Here is a 15,981-nt window from a genome sequence, read left to right on the forward strand (position 1 = left end):
TCCTGGGACACGCCAATGTTTGGAGGAGAATCAAAGGAGATTGAGAAGAAGCCTCTCCTGGAAAAATAAGTGGGAGTCACGGAGTCACAGATTCTCATGCACCGCCCTGTGCTGCCACCCTCTTCCCCCACCCCCCCATTGACTCTACACACTCTGGAACGACACATCTTTAGGACTGAGGCCCAGGGCATATGCCACTAGATCCACTCTCTCCTCTTGTTCCAAAATCCAGAACTGCTCTTTGCCCAGTGGTTGCCTGTGGGGTGGGGTACAGTTCATTCACTTAGCAAACGTTTCCTGAGCAGCCAGTCGGTGCTGGGACTATGAATGTGATATTGAACAAAAGCTATTTGACACAGCCCCTGCCCTCACAGAATTGACAGCATAATAGGGTCACCAACAAGTAAGTGGACAGTTTATAAGGAACAGAAATGTTTGAGGTATGGCTGTTTCTATTACAGACTGTGTGATTTGGGCAAGTTTAGTTGTACTGAGCCTTGATTTTTCTGTCTGAAAAATGGAGCTGAGTTTGAGGGGCTCTTTAACATACCCTGAAGATACAAATGAATACATGTGAGTGAAAACTCCTGCATAGCCCATCATGGAGATGTTTACCAGGATAGTGAGTAGAAAAGCCTGGTCAGCCTTTCCGTGTGGTAAGCTCACACTTGGTGCATTAGCCAACACCAAGTCTGCAAACTTTGTTCACCTCCCTCAGGACTCTCTCCCCATCTTGTTTGCTCCAGCCCATTTTTTTCCTTCAGATTTCTGCTCCACTCCTCATCATCCGCCACTCCCGTTCTGTCAGCCCTGGGCCATCTTGGTTCCACTTGTCCATTCCAAAGCAGAAGAAAGGGCTTGTTTTAACAGGGAAGAATCTTCTGATGCTGAACCAGAAGGATTTTACCTCCCTGAGAGGAATCTTTAATGTTTAAGTTATCTGGGGCTGTTGAACAATGGATTCTGGGAAATTTAAAGCTTTCTACAAGGAAAAAAAAAAAAAGCCCACACAGTATTAAAGTGTATAATGACTCAACTTGGTAATAAATTCTCAGTCATTCCCTTGAACGCAGCCACACCCGTTCCTCAGAAGCCTCCAGACCCTTGGTGGGGGGGGGCGGGGGCGCGCAGGATTGACTGCTCCAGCTTCTCAGAGGAGTGCCAAAAGTGTCTCTTAAAAGAACACAGCCATTTGTTCCCTGTCAAGAAGCCTCTTTCCTGCTGTGGAGTGCTGCGGGGGGTGGAGGGGGGGGGATGGAAATGAAGGAGAAAGAATATGAAATCCCCTGGCTCATTCTTCCTTACCACAGGGCTTTGAACCCACTGAAATATTGTGGCTGAAACATATCCCATTATGTGCAGAGAGAGAGACAGAAGGTGACATGTGTGCCCCTGAGTTCACGCCTCGATAGTGTCTGTGTGCTACAATGGGGTGGTGCGGACTGGTAGGTAATTATACAGAGTTGGGAGATCTGAATTCCTCTTCGTAACTCTATGTCTTTCCATAAGTCACACTGATCCTCTAGGCCTTTGATTTTTCTGATCTGTAGAATAGGGAGAGAAGTATGGTTTCCTAGTTCCCATCGTAAAAGCTTGTAAGGTCAAGCACGTGAGAACAAGTAACTTTTCTGTGTCCATAGTACATGCTATCCCTTGATCATCCCCGCTGATGGGAGGAACTGTGAAGTAGTTGGAATACAATAATGCATCACTCAAGAATATTTGTGGGGTTTGGTTTTGTTTTGAATCTTATTTGCGGCAACAGCAACAATAATTTCTGGATTGTATTTTGCTGAAAAATCAGTCACCATCTTTCTAGCATATGACAGCAGGGGAGAAGAACGGAGGGGTGGTAGGGAGACCGTGTAGAATACTCCTTTAGCAACTAGCACATACCACACGGATAACAGAATTAGTGCTATTGGGCCTAATGATTTTTAATGTGAATGTGTCTGGATATCCAGCTGACTTATATACACAGCTGAACTTTTGATCCCCACCCCACCCTCCAAAAAAACCCCTACTCCTCACAGTGTCTTTTCCGTCTCAGTTCATTTAACTCCATCCTTCTCAGTTCATTTAACTCCATCCTTCTTGTTGCTCAAGCGAAACAACTTTTTGTCGGGGGTGGGGGGAGTCATCTTTGATCCAGATCTCTCTTATACTCCACATTCAAAGTGTCATCACGTCTTCTTAGCCCTACCTTCACGACATATTCAGAGCCCTGGTATTTCTCAGTATCTGTACACCTGCCACTCTGGACAAGGCAGCCATGATCTGGATATAACCTGTAGGGTCTCCCTGCTCCCACCCTTAGCCCTCATCTGCCTGTTGTCAACAGGGTGACCAGAGACATTCTATGAAAGCTTAGGTCATTGACTCCTCTGCTCCAATTCCACCAATGGCTCCCAGATCACACCAAGTAAAAGTCAAATAGAGGGCCTCTGAAGCCCTACACACGGTCTAGCTCTCCACCTCCATGCAGCCTGTGACCCACTCTGACCTCATCTTATTTGTTTTCTGTTTATTCAGTCCACTTCAAAGCCATATTGGCTCCTTTCTATTCTTGGAAGGCTCCTCTGGGGAGTTCCTGCCCCACAGCTTTGCTCTGGCTGTCACCTCTCCTAGAATGCTCTCCCTCAGATACCCTGTATGGCTCACTGCCTCCCACCTCTCAAGTCACTTCTCACGCCAGGCCTTCCCTGGCCACCCTACCCCAAATCCCAGACCTCTTCCCCATACTTACTGTTCCTCTTCTATGCCTTAGTTTCCCCTTAGAACTTACAAGTACATATTTTATATTGCCCTTTTTTATCTTGTGTATTGTCTGTCTCCTCCACTAGAATGTAAGTTACATGAAGACAAGGATTTCTGCTTTTTATTGTATCCCCATATTCTAAAATAATGCCAACCACCCAGCAGGCAATCAATTAATTTTATTTTGGATATGTAGAGATGGATAGATGGATGGATAAAGGCCTTGGTAATATGTTAAATGTATTATGATACATTTTCAGGAGTGTCAGTGATACTTAAAATAGGCACTTGGAACACCTACTCTCCTAGATACTATACTTGGCATTTTCCATCTAATATTTAATTTAATCCTCACAACGCTTTGAGACAGGTATGGTGTTTATTCCTATTTTACAAAGGAGGAAACCGAGAGTCACATGTTAGCTTGCCCCAGATCATACCCTGATGTAGACGGGATTCAAATCCAGTTTGGTTTGGTTTCAGAGATTTTAGTTATGCTCTAACAGTCTGGATTACACCAACTTCAAGGTTAAAAAGCAAAAAGCAAAACAGGAAACATATTCCAGCTCCTTCATTATCCCCTTTGTGTTAATTGCCAGGCCTTCCCCTGCATCTACTCCAACAAATAAATGAATTCTCAATGTCAAGACTAACAAGACAAAAAATAAAAAGACCGTGCCTTCCCCAAGATCCTAAAAGAACCTGCTTCTTTGACTTCTCATGCCTGAAATGTCATGAAGATATGAAATGCACTGGCTTTGGGATCCAGAGATCCAAGTTAGGCTCCGGGCAGCCATCACATGCTACCGGCCTTGGACCAGCAAGCCATCTGACCTATCTGTGCCTTGGTTTCCTTGCATATGAAAGGAGAGGCTTGGAGAGGTGATTTGTTAGCCCCCTCCCCCCCCCCCACCTGATATTCTGGTCTGTGAGACCCATGGCCTTTGTTCTGTTGCTGTGGGTATAGAGTGGAGGAGTCGGGGTGGGGTACAAGACTCTGTGTAGGGTCATTGATTTGCCATAACTGCCTTAGAAAAGGACAACTTCTCATTGGAGGAGCCCTCCCAAAGCCCCTGATCTCTGAGGAGGTGTGACATGGTGTGATACAGGGCCTGAGTTAAGCATCCCTCACCCTCCCGGACTCCCATCCATCCTGCTTATTAGAGTCAACATTGGATGGCATTTAGAGAATTGGGTGCTCTTCTGGCCTTTATTTATTAGCAACCTAAGGCTCCTTAAATCCTTTCTGGAACAAGTCAAGGGATAAGACATAAATAACTATAATACAGCTGAACTGTGTGACCTTCAGCAAGGTGTTTACCTTCTCTGGGCTGTGTTTGCTCCTCTGAAAAATGGGAGAAAAGCTTCCCCAGACTCATAAGAACAACCAAAAAGCTGTTTTACCCTCCATCCCCCAGCCCATGTTCCAATGAGACTGAAATGAAATCCCAGCCAACACACAATTGCCCATCTGACTTACCCCAATTTCTCTTAATTTCAGAATATTTAGGGTTGATGAGGTTTTTTCTTGATGTCTAACCCCAACTCCCCTTTCCTGGAGCAAACATGTTACGGGAAGACTGGCAAAGTTCCCCCCGGGAGCAGTGAAGCATTTTGGAAATATGGGCTCCAAAGAGTAATAGGAATATGACCATGTGGCCATTTGTGTGCTTGGCAAAGTCTGTCTGCATAGGCTTCTACGTGCCAGTGTGAGCATGTGTGTATTTGTGCCAGTGTGTGTGTGATGAAGCATACAAGTGTGTACAGGAGTGTGGGTAAACAGATCTTTGAGTCACACAGGCCAGCCCATCCTGGCCGGCTTTGTCTTCTTTTTGTTGCCATGACAGCCGCAAAGGCCTCTGCATGAGTAAACAAAGCTCCCTGTGTGTACTGAATCAGGAGGAGGGGTCTGGAGCTAGAGGCTAAAACAGGAGCCAGAGTCCTCCAACAGAGCATTTCTTGTCACAGCAGACCTACCAGAATGTCTTCCTCGCTACCTAGATAAATGTAGAGATACCTGTCCAGGTGCCCTGTGACTCTAAGTTCACATAACATAACATGGGCAGGAATTTCAGGCGGGAGCAAGGCTTCATTGAATCTCCCAAGAGTTAGTCCCAGTGACTTAGTCACCTCATGATAAATTCTAGCAATGTGAATGACCAAGTGCCCTCACATCAGCCCATGGACAAAAACCAGTCACTTTAATGTATTAATTTACAGATGAGCCCTTCGTGGATTATCTGTGGCAGTGGCTCCTTTATAGGTCTGTAAGTTCAGGAAATATAAACCCATTTTAATGTTTACCTAAATATGACTTGGAAGAGAACTTTGCCTTCTCCCTGTGCACCTCCCACCAGTCACACATGACAATGTTTTGGGTGTTACACCTTGTGTGAGATTATATAATTCTTCCACTTCATCTAATTGTGAATAATTTGTAATTGGCTGTGTAGGAATAGTTGATTTTTCACAAATTATGCCTCTCATGTAAACTGCTGGAAAACAAAAGCAGTCACAAATGTAAATTCACTAGCTAGGCTGAAAGAAGAAGATTGTACTTAACCAAGCAGAACATGGAGATCAGCTTTCTTCTTAGTTCCCATAACTGAAATTTAGAAACCCAAACCTTGCACACCTAAGTGACAACTAGAATAGAGACTCATCCGTGCTTAGCTTCAGCTTACTTTCTTTCCATCTATGTGAGAGCTCTGTCATGGGAGGGAACAGCAAATTATCCTCCTGGACGAAAAAAAGGTGGGGGGGCAGTGCAGCTAAAAACAATGGATGACAGAATTGGGTAAGAAGTATCTCCAGTGAAACAGAATTTGGATTTTTACCATTATACAGTCTTTTACAGGAACCCAGTCTGGACTTCCAGAGTAACCCAATTTATTCCTGTCCTGGGCTAAGAGAGAGGGATTTTTGTGTCCTTCTAATGATTGGCAGGGAAATTGAGTCAGAGAGGTTACTGCCAGTTTCTTAGCACAGAGGTTACCTGGATGCCTAGCTCTGAGAATAGACCTGGTAGTATTTTTGCTACCTCACATGGGATTTATTTTCGTTCCCCCTGTTTGGGATTCTGGAGTCTAGATGCGTTCCATCTTGAGTTCTGTTATGTCTGTGGGTATTTCTACACCGGATGGAGCAAATAAAAAAGGAGTTATTTAGCCATCTCATACCTTAAGCCACAGGCCAATGCAGAAAGGCTGAGGGGTTGTGAACACTTTCTACTATAAGCCAGAGTTCCTCCTTTTAAACTTCCTTGCTTGATCCAAGGGAATTGGATAAGTTGAGATACTTGGAGGGCCGCTCTTTGAGGTACCTTTCAATAGGAAGTCTGGCAGTAGTCATCTGGATGACTGAGTAATGTAGCAGCTGTATGCTTTATCTTTGCCAAAACACCATCATCTGAATAATCCCAGGATCCTCTGTGAAAAAGAGAGAGTACTCAGGTCTTCAGGGAAGAGGGGATCAGTGGCGGGACATGTTTCCCTTTCCTCGGGGCTACGCACGAATATACTCCCAAGAATGGTGGACATAATAGATCTAACATTAGAATAGACACTTATTTTTGGTAGGTATTGGAACTGAATCCTGTCTGTCCCTGTTCTCTCTAGAATGTAATATACACATGAATAAATGGTGGCTATGCTACAGACAAAAAAATCAAGGAGTATATTACTAGTTTGACTAATGCCCTGAATTTTATACTGGGTCTTTATTAACCGAACACAGAGCAGTGGATTTTTGTGCTGTTTGCTCAATTAAAAAGCTAGTCCTTTTAGAAAAAGCACAAAACTCTGTTTTTAGGTCTTTATTTTCCTTGACCTTGAGCTGAAACTAAACCCCTTCTGATTTTAAATGTTGACATCTAGATAGCATGTAAGACAGCTGAGGAATTGTGGAAATGGCACTTAACCTCACTTTGGAAAATATTACCTTGAATTCTGGCTCTGTCTTCTGCTGATGAGGTGATCTTGGGCAAGAGCCTTTCTGAATCTTCCAGGATCTTTACAAATATAAATGAAATCATTTACATGAAAGTGATTCATAGATTAAAAATGTCACAGGGGCGCCTGGGAGGCTCAGATGGTTAGGCGTCTGCCTTTGGCTCAGTCATGATCCCAGGGTCCTGGGATCAAGTGCTGCACTGGGCTCCCTGCTCAGGGGGGAGTCTGCTTCTCCCTCTGCCTCTGCTTCTTGTGCTCTGTCTCTCTCTCAAATGAATAAATTAAAAAATATATTTAAAATTTAAAAATGTCACAAATACGTTAGGTGAATATTAGCTGTTCTTTATATGTTATTTCCATAATCTGTGGAATCTACTGTAATACCAGGCCTTGGTATTCAACTTCATAGGGCCTCGTTGGAATGTGATACAATCAATGTAGGCTCTTCTTGGCCTCATGGAGCCTGTAGACTAGTCAGGGAGATAAGCCATGGGCACAGTTATGACGACAAGGGAGGGATGACAGGTGTGAAAGACACTGGTACCAGACTTTGTGCCCTAGGCCCCCAATGGAAAAACAAAACCTAAAAGTCCCCTTGATAGACATAATACAGAACCTTCCCCCTACCCAGCCCTTCTTCCTGAACTGACACAGGGGCTGCTCAGGAAGTATCCCCACTGGTGCTTATTCTTTGCTTCTTCTTAGCCAAGAGGCTTCTTTAAAAGACCAGGCCAGTTTTGTTAGGCCCTGGGCCCTTGAGCCCTGCCAGGAGGCCAGGTGGAAGGGTGAGAGTACACGGTGGTCTGTAGCGGGAGTAGAGGAGAGCAGGGAAGCCAGCTGATGAGACCCAGAGCCAGAAAACTTCCAAATACGCAGGGAGGCTAGACTGGGGTTTGTTGGCCTCTCTCTCCCACCGGAAATCAAGCTACGTGGTCCTTCTGGGGGCCAGGTAGAAGTGACACACTGCATACTTCATAGACTGATTCTACAGAGATTTTAGTGGAGCCAAACCAAGAGAAACAGTGGTGGCAGTGTCCAGGACTTACCTGGCAACTGCTGCTGTCTGGCTAGTTCACCTACCTCCCTTTGGATCAGTGCAGAGTTGGAGGGTTCCTTCATTTAAGCCTTTGAGAACCAGGGTAGAGCTATCAGTTTACTCTCCAAGTCAGCCTGGATATTTTTAATTAAAAAGAAATCTATTGGGCCTATTACCATGTGTCAGGCCTAGTCTGTCTAGTCTGGGAGGATACAGAGTTGAGCAAGACATGGAGTATTTTCACAAAAGGCTCACATAGAGGGAGAGACAGACACATGCACAGCTCACCACAGTAAAGCATGGCTGGGAGATGAGCTGTAAAGGCACAGAGGAAAGAAAGGATGGAGACTGGAGGCTGGGGAAGGAGGAAGGAGAGGAGGGGAAAGCTGAACAGAAGAAGTGACATTTCAACCTGGCCTTGGAGAAGGATTCTGACAGACTCGGGCAATTAAGAAGGGATTCCCGGCAGAGAACCAGTGGACCAAACCTTGAGAACTGTGCTGCATTCTCCAGAACAGGGAGAAGGGTGCAGCTGCTGGCGTCAGCCCCGCTGGCTGCAGGCAGGTGGGTGGGTGCGAATGATGGGAAGCGAGGCTTAGAGGAAAGGTTAGTATCAGGCTGTGAAAGACTGTGAAGGTCATGTTAGGTGTTTGTATTTCATTTAGCAGAAGATGGAGGAGGCTGTGGAGGAGCAGAGGAAAAATAGAAAGAATATGGAATGTAGAAGATCTGAAGGTCTTGGTTCCTCTTAGTGGCTCTGTGTCCTTGGACACTTGCTCTCTCAAAGGGCCACTTAACTCCCCTTAGATTCAGTGTTCTGAGCTAGAAAATGATGATGTTGGTAATGATGCTCACCCTAGATGCTAAAGGATTATTGTGTTCTTGTGCTCATAGCCTGCTTAAATTCTGCTTTTTTCAAGGTCATCTTAAAATATTACCTCCTCTTTAAACCTTTCTGGATCCCCAGAGTGTAGTTGAAAAATCAAGACACACATATATATGAAACAATAAAGAAATCAGCATATAAATATGCCATTGGGCTAGGCAGACATGTGGGGCATGAAGAGCCTGAGCTCTTAGAGCAGACAGGACTGGGGTCCAATCCTGGCTTTGTTTCTTACTTAAATTTGAACAAGTTGTTTAACTTTTAAATTGAGGATGAAAATACCTGTTCTACCTTCTTAAAAATATGAGCAAAATGTGTGAAGGTGTTTGGAAACTAGGTGTTCCACAAATGTTACCCACTGTGGTTATTATTTTAGGTTTGGAAGTGATCAGATCTAGTGTGTGTTTTAGAAAGTGTTTGTGAGGGACGCCTGGGTGGCTCAGTCATTAAGCGTCTGCCTTCGGCTCAGGTCATGATCCCAGAGTCCTGGGATCGAGCCCCGCATCGGGCTCCCCACTCGGCGGGAAGCCTGCTTCTCTCTCTCCTGCTCCCCCTGCTTGTGTTCCCTCTCTTGCTGTGTCTCTCTCTGTCAAATACATAAATAAAATCTTAAAAAAAAAATTAAAAAAAAAAAGTATGTGTGAGATGGATAAAATGAAGGGAAGAGAGACAGGTGGTTGAGAGACCATGGGAGTGCTTTTGTAATAGTCCAGGCAGAAAAGGATGAGGGCCTGGACAAGGGAGGGTAGATCCAAGTGCTGTTTTGGGGATAGAACCAATAGAACATGGCACTAATTGGACAGGAGGGATAGAAAGAAGACAAAGAGCCAAAGGTAAAAACTTTGATAGATGGTAATGCCATGAACCAAGCCAGCCCCTTGTTTCTTTCTAACTGTAGCAATCCAGAGAAGAAGGAAAGGAAAGGAGGTGCCCCAGGACTTGCATTCTCTTATTCTGACTCTCACTGGCCCTGGCACTCTTCATTTGACTGTTTCCCTCTCTATTCCCCCACAACACTGTTGGTAGAACCTGCTGAACCTGAAGATGAGCCCAGAATTTCTCCTTTAATGTGCCCTATTCTCAAACCCTCAGCCTATGGCCATGATAAGGTGTCTGTGCCAAAGAATCCATATATTATGGCAGGAGAGGCTGAATGAGGTTCCTCTTCTTCCCCTGCCCTGGGGCTGTGGCATGTCCCTCAACCCCTGGCTTGTTCCTTCCTTCCTGGATATGAGGGCTGTTTTATTTTGGGAGGCAAAATATGCTCAGAGGCTGAGTTTGTCTTTGCCAGCAATTTATTTAACATAGGTTTACTGCAGGAATCTTACAAGCCAATAGTGTACAGGATAATTTCTCTTAATAAGCCAATAAAGAAATAACATACTCCAAATCAATGACTGATTAATCACACTATTGTTCCAGGTAAGGGGAGAGGAAAGGAGTAAAATACAAACTTTTTTTTTTTAAAGATTTTATTTATTTATTTGAGAGAGAGAATGAGATAGAGAGAGCATGAGAGGGGGGAGGGTCAGAGGGAGAAGCAGACTCCCTGCTAACAGCAGGGAGCCCAATGCGGGACTTGATCCTGGGACTCCAGGATCATGACCTGAGCCGAAGGCAGTCGCCTAACCAACTGAGCCACCCAGGCGCCCCATAAAATACAAATTTAGTTGACGTGTACCTTTATACAAGTTGGTACTGGGAAGAGACAGCTTAGCCAACTGAGAGCTGATGTCCAGCTACCAGTGCAAAAGTACAAGTCTCATGTTGCTAGAACATACTGCTAGGGAACAGGGGAGCTGGTGTTGATGGGCAAGATGTTCTTTATGGGGCTGCTATATGACTTTCACTGTTGCCTATTAGTATTACCTTTACGGATGTCCATGATGACCATTTTTATTCAACAAATACTGGAAGTCCTAGCCACAGCAATCAGACAAGAAAAGGAAATAAAAGTCATCCAAATTAGTAAGGAAGAAGTAAAACATTCACTATTTGCAGATGACATAATACTATATATAGAAAACCCTCAAGACTCCATCAAAAAACTACAAGAACTGACAAATTAATTCAGTAAAGTCACAGGATACAAAATCAATATACAGAAATCCATTGCATTTCTATACATGAATAATGAAGTAGCAGAAAGAGAAATTAAGAAAACAATTCCATTTACAATTGCACCAAAAATAACAGTATACCTAGGAATAAACTTAACCAACTTAACCTGGCCTCTGAAAACCATAAAACATTGATGAAAGAAATTGAAGACAACAGAAAGAAATGGAAGACATTCCAGGGGTGCCTGGGTGGCTCAGTCATTAAGCGTCTGCCTTTGGCTCAGGTCATGATCCCAGGGTCCTGGGATCGAGCCCCACGTCAGGCTCCCTGCTCGGCGGGAAGCCTGCTTCTCCCTCTCCCACTCCCCCTGCTTGTGTTCCCTCTCTCGCTTTGTCTCTGTCAAATAAATGAATAAAATCTTTAAAAAAAAAAAAAAAGGAAATGGAAAGACATTCCATGCTTGTGGATTGGGAGAATAAATACTGTTAAAATGTCTATAAAGAAATCTACAGATTTAATGAAATCCCTATAAAATACCAACAGATTTTTCACAGAACTAGAACAAACAATTCTAAAATTTGTATGGAAATGCAAAAGACCCCCAAATAGCCAAAGCAGTCTTGGAAAGGAAGAACAAAACTGGAGGTATCACAGTCCCAGATTTCAAGATATACTACAAAGCTATAGTAATCAAAGTACTATGGTACTGGTACAAAAGATCAATGGAACACAATAGAAAGCCCAGAAATAAACCCATGATTATATAGCCAATCTTCAACAAAGGAGGCCAAGAATATGCAATGGGAGAAACAGTCTCTTAAAAAATGGCATTGGGAAAACTGGACAGCTACATGCAAAGGAATGAACCTGGACCACTTCTTACACCATACACAAAAATAGACTCAAAATGGATTAAAGACCTAAATGTGAGACCTGAAACCATAAAAATCCTAGAAAAGAGCACAGGCAATAATTTCTCTGACATTGGTCATAACATCTTTCTAGATATGTTTTCTGAGGCAAGGGAAGCAACAGCAAAAATATTGGGATCACATCAAAGTAAAAAACATCTGCATAGCAAAAGAAACAATAAAACTAAAAGCCTACAGAAGGGGAGAAGATATTTGCAAACAACATACCTGATAAAGGGTTAGTATCCAAAATACATAAAGAACTTCTACAACTCTACAGCCAAAAAACAAATAATCCAATTTAAAATGGGCAGAAGACATGAACAGACATTTTTCCAGAGAAGACATCCAGATGGCCAACACATCCAGACACATGAAAGCATACTCACATCACTCATTGTCAGGGAAACCACAGTGAGATACCACCTCACACCTGTCAGAATGGCTGAAATCAAAAACACAAGAAACAAGTGTTGGGGAGGATGTGGAGAAAAAGGAACCCTCATGTACTATTGGAAAACAGTATGGAGGTTCCTCAAAAAAATTAAAAATAGAACGACCAGTAATTCCACTACTGGGTATTTACCCAAAGAATACAAAAACACTAATTCGAAAAGATTATTCGCCCCTATGTTTATTGCAGCATTATTTGCAATAGTCAAATTATGGAAGCAGTACAAATGTCCATTTATAAATGAGTAGATAAGGAAGATGTGGTATAATATACACAATGGAATATTATTCAGTCATAAGAATGAAATCTTGCCATTTGCAACAACGTGAATGGATCTAGAGAGTATAATGCTAAGTGAAATAGAGAAAGACAAATACTCATATGGGAATTTAAGAAACAAAACAAATGAAAACAGAAAAAAGAGACCAAAAAAACTACAAAATAGACTCTTAACTCTAGAGAACAGATGGTTATCAGAGGGGAGGGGATGGGGGATGGGTGAAATAGGTGAAGGGGATTAAGAGCACACTTACCTTGATGAGCAATGAGTAAGGTATGGAATTGTTGAATCACTATATTGTACACCTAAAACTAATATAACATTGTGTGTTAACTAACTGAAATTAAAAAAATAAACTGCAAAAAAAACACAAAAACCAAAAACGTCTGCTTTGCGAAGGCGGGAGCTGATTGCCCCAAGGTCTTCAGGGAGCTATCTTTGATCAGCAGAGTGTAGCCTTGCTCAGACCAGATGCTCTTAGATGGTCCTCACAGACTCTATGTTCACAGTTTAATGTTCCCTTGCTATAGTTGTTTCTTCATACGCTTTCATGTTCAGTCCCCAGTGGAGCCCCTCAGCAGCTGAGCAACTGAGTTCTGATGGGCAAGAACAGATGAGATGGTGCCATCCTGACACAACTTACTTCATTCTTCTATCAAAACTTTACTTCTGGGGCGCCTGGGTGGCTCAGTCAGTTGAGCATCTGCCTTCGGCTCAGGTCATGATCTCAGGGTCCTGGGATCGAGCCCCGCATCGGGCTCCCTGCTCAGCGGGGAGTCAGCTTTTCCCTCTCCCTCTGCCCCCACCACTTGTGCTCTCTCTATATCGTTCACTCTTTCTCTCTCGAATAAATAAAATCTTTAAAAAAAAAAAAGTCTACATCTTTTTTTTTCTCTTTGTCATATACAAGTAGATTAAAACAGCTTCACCTAAGTCATAAGCAAGTGGGTTTGAAGTCCTGTCAAACAAATACACAACAAGGGAGTAGCTGAGAGGACCCACAGTGGGTTGCTGGGCTCCCTCATCTTCAGGCTGCGCCTCTTTAGTCACGGGGACCCCCTTGAATACGTGCAGCGCTCCCGGGGCAGGAGGAGCATGCCTGAGCCCTGGCGAGCATGACACTGCTGAGCGGCATGGTAGCCTGGACGGGTGTCTGGTGACGAGAAGGGCGTTGGTAGAGATGGTTGCCGGAGAGGCCTCTCAGCAAATGTGCATTTCTTTATCCCCGTGTGCTCAACCTTTGAATTTGTTTGTCTTCCTCTCTGCCAGGGAGCCCTCGGGTCTCTTCTCCCTTCTTTCTTCCCATGGGGCTTTAGGCTTTTGACCGTCTTGTGGCACAGACTCCCCTGCCCCTGTCAGTGGACTGTGTCTTCTCCCTGATCTTTGATCTTGGCTTGCCCTCTGTCCCATTATCTCCCTTCCTACCCCTCCCACCTTCCCATTGTCTTTCTGTTGGAGCCAGGGGCCCTTTCCGTGGCCTTCCCTTCCCTATTTAACCTCCGCCAGCCATCTTCACACAGAATCGGCCCTTCGAGGCCTTGGTACTCTTGATCTTACTGAGTGCCGCGGGATGCGGGACGCCAGAGGAAGCATAGCACTGTGGTTTGACTTCAGATCCCAGCAAGTTATTTCCCTTCTCTGATCCTTGGTGTTTCCCCATCTGTTAAATAGGAATTTTAATAGTGCTTATTCCTTCATAGGGTGACTGTAAGGGATTAAATGAGTCCATGGGTCTGAAGCACCTCACACAGGGCCGGCACATAATTGGTCGATATACATTAATCACGGTTGTTACTAAAAGCGCAAAGGCAAGGTGTGCCCCCCAGGGGGCTGAGGGCTGGTGTTGTAGCTGGGGAAACAGAACATAGCATTTTGAACCCTAGTTTGTCGCACTTTCCAGATAGAGCACGCAGAGGGTGTTAGGGCTGACTGGGACGAAACCGATCTGGAAAAGCTTCCTGCACAAGGCTGAAGGAGGTAGGTTTCTGTGAGGCATTTTAAGATCGTAGTTGCCGTCTGGAAGGAGAGGGGACGCGATGGGTAGAGAAGCACCTGCTCCAACACTCCCTCGCTTCTACAGGCTTCACCCTTCCTCTTTGTCCTGGTGCTCCCCATACATTACATACTCCTGCATCTCATCCTTCTCATCCACAGGGAATTCGCCAAAGAGAGAGAGAGAGTGGAGAACCGGAGAGCATTCATGAAACTGCGGAGGCAGCAGCAGATTGAGCGCGAGCTGAATGGGTACCGCGCCTGGATAGACAAAGCAGGTGAGGCGTGCGGGCTCACAGATGTCCCTGCAGACAGCCCCTTGCCCCGCCCCCTCCGCTTCCATCCACAGGGGCAGCCCTGGCCAGAGCACAGAGAAGCTCTGGATGGCTCACCAGCTTTGTGCGTTCCCTGCTGGTCCCTCTTCCTTCCTCTGGGGTCTAACCGTCCCTGTTCTTCTACCAAACACCTTTGTGAGGCCCGGAAGGTGAAGTGAGTGAAAGGTAACAGAGCCAGTCCAGGAACAGAGGTTGGGTGGGTGACATTTTACACTACTGCTAATAATAATAATAATAACAACAACAACAGCAGCAGCAGCAACAACAATCCATTCATTCCACAAATATTTATTGAGTGTTTACTTTGTGCCAACACCTGTTCTAGGAACCTGAGACACAGCAGGGAGCCTTTCTTGCAGAGCTCAGTCCCCTCTAGCTGGGGAAGGCAGAGATAAAATGATGAGTAAGTAACTTGTAAGAAGGTGATAAGTACACTAGAAAACAGATCAAGGTAGGGTTATGGGGTGTAGGGTAGGTTGTGATTTTATTTAAATTTTTAAAGATTTATTTATTTATTTGGCAGAGACACAGCGAGAGAGGGAACACAAGCAGGGGGAGTGGGAGAGGGAGAAGCAGGTTTCCCGCGGAGCAGGGAGCCCCATGCAGGGCTCGATCCCAGGACCCTGAGACCATGACCCGAGCTGAAGGCAGACGCTTAACGTCTAGGCGCCCCTAGGCTGTGATTTTAAATAGGGAGGTCAGGGAGACCCATTTTGGGGAAAGACTTGAAGGAGCTGAGGCATAAGTCATGGGAATGTCTGAGGGGGGTATCTCAGTGCCAAGGCTCTAGTGTAGAAGTGGGCCAGGAATATTCCCAGAGCAGGAGGAGGAATGAGTAAGGGGAGGGGAGCAGGAAGACAGGGTGGGGGCTGTAATGGGAGGAAGGGCAGACTTTATGGGCCATTGTAAGGGTTTGGGGCTTTCCTGTAAGTGAGGCAGGAACCATTGGACTGTTTGGGTCAGAGGTGGGAGATGGTCTGTTTGAAGATTTGAAGGGAGCACTTGGTTGCTGCATTAGAAGGAGGGCAAGGTCAGAAGTAGGGAGGTTGACTGTGAGGCCAGTGCAGTAAGTGGGTAATAGCTGATGGTGAGAACTGCTTGTTGCTATTCCCTGAGTTGTCCCCAGTTCCTCACTACAAGGCTCAGCATCAGGAACAATTCTTGCCCAGCCTTGAGAATAGGTCCAAACCTATCACGGTTTTATTAACCCACAGAGCCACCAGATTCAAGTTTGACTGTGGCTCAGCTGCTTATGAGGGGTATCGATCACCCCATATCTGTCAGTAAAATGGATGCATTTGCTGTCCTTATTATTTTAA

General features: G+C 44.8%; 1 protein-coding gene across 5 annotated transcripts in view; it reads left to right on the forward strand.

The window, feature by feature from the left end:
- The window catches only part of CACNA1E (calcium voltage-gated channel subunit alpha1 E), a 493,636-nt gene that overhangs the window by 389,180 nt on the left and 88,475 nt on the right, over positions 1-15,981 (forward strand). For all 5 annotated transcript variants that reach the window (XM_032393033.1, XM_032393035.1, XM_032393036.1 and 2 more), the window contains one exon: positions 14,490-14,605. In XM_032393033.1, coding sequence (XP_032248924.1) covers positions 14,490-14,605 — 116 coding nt within the window. The remainder of the gene's footprint in view (positions 1-14,489; positions 14,606-15,981) is intronic.

The sequence above is a fragment of the Phoca vitulina genome, unplaced genomic scaffold (assembly GCF_004348235.1).
Source record: "Phoca vitulina isolate PV1807 unplaced genomic scaffold, GSC_HSeal_1.0 scaffold71, whole genome shotgun sequence".
Lineage (NCBI taxonomy): Eukaryota > Metazoa > Chordata > Mammalia > Carnivora > Phocidae > Phoca > Phoca vitulina.